The sequence below is a fragment of the Brassica oleracea genome, chromosome C7 (assembly GCF_000695525.1).
Source record: "Brassica oleracea var. oleracea cultivar TO1000 chromosome C7, BOL, whole genome shotgun sequence".
Classification (NCBI taxonomy): domain Eukaryota; kingdom Viridiplantae; phylum Streptophyta; class Magnoliopsida; order Brassicales; family Brassicaceae; genus Brassica; species Brassica oleracea.
In genome coordinates this window covers 2,064,971-2,074,740 of record NC_027754.1, presented here as the reverse complement: position 1 = coordinate 2,074,740, position 9,770 = coordinate 2,064,971, and the positions used below count along the sequence as shown (strand labels likewise).

General features: G+C 38.6%; 2 protein-coding genes and 1 pseudogene across 2 annotated transcripts in view; 1 reads left to right on the top strand and 2 right to left on the bottom strand.

Annotated features, from left to right (window-relative positions):
• Positions 1-2,142: 2,142 nt before the first annotated feature.
• LOC106304629 lies at positions 2,143-3,271 on the bottom strand (annotated as a pseudogene).
• A 175-nt stretch (positions 3,272-3,446) lies between these two features.
• LOC106306428 (pentatricopeptide repeat-containing protein At2g19280) lies at positions 3,447-5,841 on the top strand. Its single transcript, XM_013743046.1, has 3 exons — positions 3,447-3,497; positions 3,529-3,567; positions 3,703-5,841. The coding sequence occupies exon 3, from the start codon at positions 3,737-3,739 to the stop codon at positions 5,816-5,818; it is 2,082 nt and encodes a 693-aa protein (XP_013598500.1). The 5' UTR covers positions 3,447-3,497; positions 3,529-3,567; positions 3,703-3,736; the 3' UTR covers positions 5,819-5,841.
• A 13-nt stretch (positions 5,842-5,854) lies between these two features.
• LOC106306427 overlaps positions 5,855-9,770 on the bottom strand; it is a 5,298-nt gene continuing 1,382 nt past the window's right edge. Inside the window, exons 6-22 of the mRNA XM_013743045.1 lie at positions 9,697-9,753; positions 9,558-9,615; positions 9,374-9,482; positions 9,159-9,282; positions 8,860-9,046; positions 8,456-8,778; positions 8,240-8,328; positions 8,097-8,167; positions 7,908-8,015; positions 7,748-7,813; positions 7,486-7,623; positions 7,289-7,394; positions 7,140-7,211; positions 7,009-7,067; positions 6,733-6,892; positions 6,494-6,660; positions 5,855-6,387 (exon numbers count right to left, since the gene is read on the bottom strand). Coding sequence (XP_013598499.1) covers positions 6,067-6,387; positions 6,494-6,660; positions 6,733-6,892; positions 7,009-7,067; positions 7,140-7,211; positions 7,289-7,394; positions 7,486-7,623; positions 7,748-7,813; positions 7,908-8,015; positions 8,097-8,167; positions 8,240-8,328; positions 8,456-8,778; positions 8,860-9,046; positions 9,159-9,282; positions 9,374-9,482; positions 9,558-9,615; positions 9,697-9,753 — 2,215 coding nt within the window. The 3' untranslated portion in view covers positions 5,855-6,066. The remainder of the gene's footprint in view (positions 6,388-6,493; positions 6,661-6,732; positions 6,893-7,008; positions 7,068-7,139; positions 7,212-7,288; positions 7,395-7,485; positions 7,624-7,747; positions 7,814-7,907; positions 8,016-8,096; positions 8,168-8,239; positions 8,329-8,455; positions 8,779-8,859; positions 9,047-9,158; positions 9,283-9,373; positions 9,483-9,557; positions 9,616-9,696; positions 9,754-9,770) is intronic.

Sequence of the window (9,770 nt, the reverse complement as noted above, 5' to 3'; positions counted from 1 at the left end):
GTTATAAAAATTATAAACTCAGTCGTAACGTATGCATAACTCAGCCGTAATTTGATTATAACTTAGCCGTAACGTATGCATAACTCAGCTGTAAAGTATGCATAACTCAGCCGCAACGTATCTGAATGGTATAAGTCAGCCGTAACGTTCCTATAATTCAGCCGTCAAGTGTAATTTGTTTCGCGACGTTTCGTATTTTGGGCGGAAACAAAATATTTTGGGCGGGAACAAACTCATTCCTTCAACTCTGAACACAATACTAAAACTTTAATCTTTTCGTAAATTTGAACCTGAATCCCTAAACTATAGAACTATAAGATTATAAAAATTATAAACTCAGCCGTAAAGTATGCATAAGTCAGCTGTAGTTTGATTATAACTCCTAAAACTTTAATCCTATCTTAAATTTGAACTTCAAACCCTAAACTATAGAACTATAAAGTTATAAAAATTATAACCTCAGTCGTAACGTATGCATAACTCAGCCGTAATTTGATTATAACTTAGCCGTAACGTATGCATAACTCAGCTGTAACATATGCATAACTCAGCCATAACGTATGTGTTGGAGACTCACTGTATGAACTAAAGTTATCATATTCAGCTAACGCACCATCTGAGTCATCAAACATATAAAATCAGCTTTCAAATTCATCATCTTCTTCTTCGTCCTCTCTCATTTTCTTACTTTTTTTGTTCAACTTTCTCCTTTTCTTACAATTTACAGGACTTAGCTTCTTCATCTCTCTCTCTCTTTGAGTCTTTCTTCTTCTGCAAGACGATGAATCCAATGAGACAGCAGGATGTCGGACCGCCATATATGACACTAGAGGAGAGGAAGCTTCTTCTTTAACCGATCATCATCGAAAACGACGACGACTGTAGTAGATCTGTCTCTATTTTCAATTTTTAAAAATCTATGTTTTTAGACCGAGTTGCGAAAACAATAATTACCAGATCCATAAGATCTCAGAGAAAGATAAAGAATAAGTTGAAGAAGATAGATAAAGAAGATGAAGAATGAAGAATAACATAGACCCTTATTTTATTGTTGTAACATTAGTGATGATGAATTGATGACATGGCGGATGCCATGGAAAATCGGTTAGTCAGCCGCCAAACGAATATATAACTCAGCCTAAATAAATCAGTTCTCATGTACAATGTAAGTCAGTCGAAACGTGGATACTATTTCAGTAATTAATCCTTTGCTAATAAATTAGCTATAATTAGGATGAAAAATCATAAGTCAGCCGTATCGTCAAATAAATCAGCCGTCAAACAAATGATATTCTAGTAATTAATCTTTCGCTAATAAGTCAGCCGTAAATAAGCTAAGTTTACTGTTAATCCATCCAATTACGGCTGATTAAATATAACTCAGCCGTAACAACATCCCATAAGTCGGCCGTAAATTCATTAACTCAGCAAGTCGATGTTCATTAACTCAGCCGTATAAACGTAATTCAGTCGTGTCTTAGCTACAACTCAGCCAAATTTTCCAGAATCAAACCACCGATGTATAAGTCAGCCGTAAGTTGTGTACGTAAGTCAGCCGCTATCCCATAAATCAGCCAGATTTATGTAAATCAGCGTTAGTTACGGCTGATTTATGTTCTTAAGTCAGTTGCGTTGTTTAATTCAGCCGGAATGTAGCAATAACTCAACTATAACGACGTATATAGCGCTTTAAGACTGACTTAATGAAAACACGGAACTAAATGCATACGTTGCACCGGATTTTTAATTACATGGCATTAAAAAGTAATGGCATTCTAGTAAATACGTTTTTTCTCGTAATGTAAAAAAAAGATAGGCTTGTTATATAAAAAATGGCAATAATAAAAAAAAAATTTTATATAGTTCTAATCGATTGTTCTAAAATATGTAGAGTATGAATGGTGACCAAGGAACGACGAGGAACAAATGCATTCCCTAACATTCCTTAAAAAAATCACCATTCATAAGGAATAATTTTTCCTTTTCATTCCCTCCCATTCCTCTTTTTGTAGAGAAATAAAGAACAAATTAATTCCTTATTAAATATGGGATGGAACAACCATTCCTTTTCATTCCTGCAATTTTGTTCCTCTACGTTCCTTTTCTATTCGTTCCTCTTGTTTCTAGAATGGTCACCAGTCAGACTCGTAATGTAATACTACTCGGTTTGGGTTAGTTCAGATACAACAACAAAAGAGGTCGATAAATGTCTAAACCAGCAAAAAAGGTTTCAAGTTCTGAACTATCATTTGCAAAATTCTTCAAACTTGTACAAAAGATAAATATCAAGGCGTCAAAAACCCCATCAAGCGGTGATTTCTTTATTGAGCTTTGCAAGCTCCTGCCTCACCACACCGGCCCTCTGCAAATTAACATATGAAAAAAAAAAACATTCAATAGAGTGAACAAGACAAGTAAATGACTACGTGCTTAGCACTAGAATCATACAACTGGTTTTAAGGTTTGACATTTTTATAAGATATAACAAGCTATTTGAACTAACATCTTTAGATCTGTCGAGTACAAACATGGAGGGTAAAAGGAGCATTCATTGCAGCAAAACAGAGATGGAAACTGACCTTGATTTTGGCCAACATGATCTGGAACCTATCAAAGTCATTGAGGGCAGCTCTTCTCTTCTCTTCCCCATGAACTCTTCTCCCACTTGTTCTTCACATCTGCAAAAGTTATAAACGTTAAAGATGACCGACCAGGCAAGACAATTACAATGCCAGACATAGGAAGCGTGTACTATAGACGAACTAACCAGCTTTCTCCATAGCCTCAATGAGAATCTTCTTCTTAGGCACTCTGTTGATATCAATGACGATATCAGTAAGAGAAAGCCTCTTCAAATTCATCTGGATTCTCTCCATGTAAGGAGCATCCACAAGAGCCTACACACACAAGTACACACGGGCATAACAATTAAAAGACAATCAAACACTGAAGACATACATGTAACTTGCGAACAAGCAGATCAATATGAGAAGTAAAGGCGGAACCACCGTTTTGCAGATCTATCAAATCTACAATCGCGAAGGGAAACCTAGTTACATTACCCTGTTTTGGTCGACCACATCGACGATGACGACGAGCTTCCCGTAGTCTTTTCCGAAGTTTACGAGAGCCACTCGCCCTATCTCGACGTATCTCTTGAAAGCCTGTAAGCGTACAAGCAGAATCTGTGAGTACAACTTGAGTATAAACTTGTAGGGATCGGAGGAGGTTTACCATTTTCTTCGGTTGAAGGGAAGGAGAGACGACGACGATTAGGGTTTTAGCTTTCACTTAAGAAAAGAAAGTTAATTAGGGTTTTAGTTTTGGGCCTTAAATTTCGAATACGAGCCCACAAATAAGGGCCCATATTTGGTTATTGGTTTAGGAAACCCGGTTTGATTCGGATTCATCTCCCATCTACTCTGTATAGTATACCTCTGCTCCGGCCACCTATTCCCCGTTGCCATTATCCCTCCGGACGATTTAAAGTAAGACAAGACAGTGTGTAAAGCTTCGCTTACCATTTCTGACATGATGATATGTGCTGCATCTCAACTGTAACAAAAGGTATTTCGAACTTCGATTAATAATCCCTGCGACAATGAGAAATTGATGTTATTGGGTTTCTGTCTAAACCACTTCGTTTTTTTGTTTTTTTTTTTGTCACAAATTGACATAAAAGATTGTTATTTTCTTGTTCAGATAACTACTGGGTTCTGACCACCAGTCCCTGTTTATGTGGGTTTCAAGCTCAATAATCAAGTCTTCTGGGTTTGCGAGAACTGAGGCTTTTCGATATATCTGGTCCACGACCTTTCTCTTTCATCCTCTGGCTGATTATAACAACCCAAGACTACTTCGTAGTGGTTCTGGTAACACAACCCACTTTGCATCACGGCATTATGCTTCAAACACTGGAGTTCGTTCCAGTAAGCCTTTTGGTGAAGACTTTGATACGACTCTGAAGCACATTGAAGTCTCAGATAGTTTTGTTGAAACTATCAGGAATGTGCTTATAAAGCACAGATGGATAAATAGATTTGATAGTGAGTTTAGTATCGAGCTTGATGAATACAAAGTCATTAGGATTTTGGATGATTTGTTTGCAGAGACTTCAGATGCATCTATTGCTCTTTACTTCTTTAAGTGGTCAGAGTTGTGGATTGGTGCTAAGCATTCAAGCAGGTCTATCTGCCGTATGGCTCATATTTTGGTATCTGGTAACATGAATTATAGAGCTGTTGACATGCTTCTCCATCTGGTGAAGAGATCCGATGGAGAAGAGAGGTCATTGTGTTTAGCCATGAATGATCTTTTCGAAACTCGTGGTGACCGTGAGGTTTTGGAGACTGTGTTTAGCATGCTTGTTGATTGTTGTGTTAAGGGGAGAAAAGTAGACATGGCCGTGAAACTAGCTTACAAGATGGATCAGTTAGGCATCTTTCCTTCAAGAGGGGTTTGTATTTCTTTGCTCAAAGAGATTCTACGGATTCACGGTTTGGAGTTGGCTAGGGAGTTTGTTGAACACATGATTAGTAGAGGAAGACACCTTAACGCTGCTGTGCTCACCTTATTCGTTAGCAAACACTGCTCTGATGGTTGTTTTGATAAAGCCTGGGAACTGCTTATGGAGATGAAACAACAGTATGGAATCAGACCAGACATTGTGGCATTCACCGTTTTCATTCATAGATTGTGTAAGGCAGGGTTCCTAAAAGAAGCAACTTCGGTACTGTTTAATCTCAAACTCTTTGGTATCTCTCAGGATTCTGTATCAGTCAGTTGTGTTATAGATGGGTTCTGTAAAGCGGGAAAGCCAGAGGAAGCAGTTAAGCTCATTCATTACTTTCGTCTCAGACCAAACATTTTCGTGTACAGTAGCTTTTTGTCGAAAATATGTACCGAGGGAGACATGCTTAAAGCGTCCACCGTGTTTCAGGAGATCTTTGAGTTGGGGCTCCTCCCTGATTGTGTTTGTTATACTACTATGATAGGTGGATACTGTAAATTAGGCAAAATAGATGAAGCTTTCAAATGTTTTGGAGCTATGTTAAAAAGCGGAAACTCGCCGTCTTTAACTACGTATACACTGCTTATTGGTGCTTGCAGCAAGATTGGTAATGTAGATGATGCAGAAGCTTTGTTTCGGAATATGAAAGTGGAAGGTTTGGTGCCAGATGTTGTTACATATAACAATCTAATGCATGGGTATGGGAAGACTCATCAGCTGAATAAAGTCTTTGAGCTTATGGATGGAATGAGATCTGCTGGTGTCTTTCCAGATGTTGCAACCTACGATATCTTGATACACAGCATGGTCGTTAGAGGATACGTTGATGAAGCAAATGGTATTGTCAATGAGCTTATCAGACGTGGATTTATGCCAAGTGTGTTGGCATTCACTGATGTGATTGGTGGGTTTTCAAAGAAGGGGGATTTTCAGGAAGCGTTTCTTCTGTGGCATTACATGGCTGATCTTAGAGTGCAGCCTGATGTTGTAACGTGCAGTGCGTTGCTACATGGGTACTGCAGAGCGCAGAGGATGGGTGATGCTATGGTGTTGTTTAATAAGTTGCTTGATGCCGGGTTGAAGCCTGATGTGGTTTTGTATAATACTCTCATCCATGGATATTGCAGTGTAGGAGAGACTGAGAAAGCATGTGAGTTGATTGGTATGATGGTTCAGAGAGGAATGGTTCCAAATCAGAGTACCTATGTAGCACTTGTTGTGGGGCTCGAGGGAAAGAGTGGTGTGAACTCAGAAAAGCATGCATCCATGTTACTTGAAGAAATTTTTGTAGCAAATAGTGCCAAGTAACACTGTCTTTTTTTGGTGATTAAAGCCTTCTCTCAGTGATAACAGTTGAAATTCACTAATGGATTGTTGCGCTTTCAAATATACAATGGTATCACACTAAGACGTTACAAAAAGAATCAATAAAAGCTAAACAAAACAAACAGAAAATGCAGAGATATAAGCAAAATATAAACCTGAAGAATTCATGGAAGCTGCTCTAAAGGACTGAAGATTTATCTATCCGTTTATGAATGCAATGCAAAATGAGATCAGCCGGAAGAAGAAGATGTTGAAGAAGGGATGGCGTCGGAAGTTATTGTTGATTGATCTTGCTGGTTTCTATCAAATTCAAAGAATGGCTTTAACCTCCTTTCAACCTCGCTGGATTGTAGATCCATCTCATGCGCAACCATCGAGTAAGCAGAGTGACAAAACTCATCGCTCCTGAATGCAACTGTCCATTTTCCATCTACTAGACCTTTGGACTTGAGCTTCTTATAGACTCCTCGCTTTATTGGATCCAAGAAAGGTAACGTAGATGGTCGGATTCTCAAGTGTAGCCACCTTGGTTGCTTTTCATCTATTCGGGGCTGAAAAACCAAACAAACGATAGATCATTTCTATATGTCAATATCATATGATGATTATCTCTGTGCTTGTGTGTGATCTTTACAAACAGTGAATGTGAGTACATACGTTGCAGCCGGCTAAAGGTGCAACAATACGGACGATTCCGTGATCTGGCTTCAAAAGTGACTTTTCAGCAAGGACGATCCAACCAGAGACACCAGACGATAATGCTAGAAACGAGAATTCACGTTCCTTGCCTCTTTCAAAGGCAATCCAACAAGGTACAGCATCAACTGCACCGGGAAATTTACTTTAATTACGGTAGATGTATTACTAAAGCAAGCACAAGAGAGTCATTTTCTAACCTAGCTTCACTTCGGTGCCAGGTTTTGGGACTGAAACATCCAAACCAGAAGTTGTGGCACGAGACGTTTCAGATATGTCGGCAGGAGGGTGGATGGGAGGCTGCTCTGGCAAGGGCCTACCAAGCAAGAAGATCTGGAGTTGATGAAGAAGCACAAAAACCTAAGGAGTAAAGGCTCGATTATCAGATGTCTGTAGCAGCATATACATTAACGCCAAGCACTTATAAGAATTTTGTATAACAAGATAAAGAGAAACAGAGAACATAATGGGCGAACCTTTACCACCTCGCACAACTTTTCACCTGCTGTAAATGATGAATCGCTAACAATGTTATCTGTTAAAAAAAATAGCTGTTAATCACATGTATCATCAGCTAGCCGTACAAAATGTAAAACAAAGATTCTACCATTAGAAGAGAATCTATCCAGCTGGAGAATAACAGATATAGGGTCTTTTTGAGGAGATGGAGCTTCGATCACTGTCAGAAGAGATTTGGTATCAGATTCATCTCACAATCAAAGTTCAACATATGCAGCATTTTGCTTATTTACTTGCCTTTTTTGCACTTTTTCCACTCATCAAGCAGTACTGTGATGAGTAGATCAGGCCAGGAACCTTTGATCTCCCGGATTAGTGCTTCTTTGCATTTCTCATATGAATCCTGATATCAGCAGGGAACTGGTAAATAGTCAGGAGGGGGGAGAGAGAGAGAGACAGTATCAAACAGAACAAACATTTTGAAAGAAACATACATTCAGCATCTTCAGATGTTTATGATTAAACTCTGCCTGGCTATAAGGAAGCAATTGGCGTAAAAGCCATCCTCCACACCATAATGTTTCTGCAGATATGTTTTCACGGCAGAGAAGACTGACCAATGCATCCACCACCTACACCACATATTTTTATTAATTCAAGACAATAGCTTTTACAAAAAGAACCTACCTTTAGCAGATTGATTGTCAGAAAAACGTAAGCTAATAACTAGGGTTTCACAAACAGTTCATAATTTACCTGATGTCTATGTACAAGGGGGGACACTGCAGCCCCACGCAATGAACAGCATACTCCAAACTGCTCCTGTTGAAGTTACTTGAATGAATAAGTCAATCACAATATATAACACAACCAAAGATATGGATGGGAAGAAATTTAAGAAGATGCAGCCAAGTACCTCCAGCTTCCGTAGACACCAATCAAGTTCACTACTTCCATCTCTCATAGAACCATTTCGCGGTGAAAATAGTTGTTCTTCATCAGAGTCCTCCCCAACCAAAGATTGCTATCAAAGATCACTACGACTTAAGTTTTGAATTAAGAAAGTATACTAAACACAAGACAAAGGATAATGACAGAAACTTACCAGCAAAAGTTTTTTGTGCTGCTTACGCTGAGGAAGAATGCCGAAAGCATCTAGCATTGACTCTTCAAGTTCTATTAAAAGAGAACGTAAAACATCAAAAACTTAAAAGACGAGAAGAATCTGCACAACGCCACTGCCAATACCTTTTGTCTGCAATAAAGTGGCTAGCACAAACAAGGAACCCTGAGCTTGCACGTCATCTCCCTCAGAAATATATTGAAGCAAGGTCTCCCTAGTTACCAAAACAACATAGCTTAATAGATATGAGGAAAATATTAAAGACAACATCATACAACGGTTAAAGAGAATAAGAACCAACTAACTCAACTTGGTACAGGTTTTATTAGCTAATATGTTACCTAAATGTAATATCTGAATCGTTGAAGATACTTTTCGTAGTACTTTCACTGCAGACGTGGGAGTTTCCATCCTCCCTTAATACTGCATTGCTTGGACACTGTTGATCTGCTTCCTCGGAAACACCATTGTCTGGATGCCCATTTCGAAATCTAGGGCGTTCAGGAGCCAAGCTACTATTAGGCTTCACTAGGAAACTCGCAATGAAAGCTTTTACAGGGCAGAAAAGTGTAGCAGCGGTAATATTTGCCAAATCTTTGATTTTAACTATCCGCAGGATGCAGCAAAGCAGATAGAGAGAAGTGATGGGATCAATTGAAACATCCTGAAATAACAACAAAACCAATTAACAAGGCTAACATGATAGCACAGAAGGAAATTAAGAGGAAAATATGATATGTTGTACATTTACAGTCTCAGAGCATAGAGACGGGAGAAGAAGTGGGAGAGTTAGATTCTGCAGAATGTGATCTGTTACCAGCCTCCCAATATCAGGTATGCCAGCAGAGATAACATCACTAAAGTAGTACAAGGTGTCCTCAATCCCATCAACGGCAGAAAATAATTTTCCTCCTGAGTCTGGGGATGGGCTCCTTTAGCAAGGAATAAAATGAAAATCTTTCAGAAGAATAATATTTACCAAGGATCAAACACAAACTAAATAAGAAGATAGATGCAAAGGGGTTATGATAAGTAAAAACTTACTCTAAAGTGTTCAACACCATTGCACTTAGATCAATGCATTGCTTTTGGAAAAATGAAACTAGTTTTGAAAAGTACTCGGTGTGTGGTGGACTAACTACATAATCATTCACAGATTCATCGCCAACTGCAAAAACAAAACTTAAGGCATCAGAAACGATGCTAAAAAAGCTTACCATACAAGCTACAAATCAAAAGAGCTAATATACGTGACTTACCGTGATATACATTAAGAGTCAGGGAACGAACTGCAGTGCGTATCATGTTCTCTTCATGAAATGCAAACTTAATGCCTTCAACATAAAGAGGAAAAGAAACTACTACATCCTAGACGCAGAAAGAAAAAAATCTATAAAGGACTTGCACCAGTAAAAAAGAACATGCAACTTAAAGAATACTCACGTTCTCGGTCTTCAAAAGCAATGATATCGTATGCTGGTTTAGTTTCCCACTAACAGCTCTACGTAAAGAAAACATAAGAGTTATCAGAGACAGTCGATGAGTACTTCCTAAAGCCCAGATAACAGCAGAAAAACTGTACCTTAAGAAGGATATGTAGTAGGATAGGAGCTCTTCATGTTGGAAGTCAAATGTATATGTTATCAAATAGTTTAC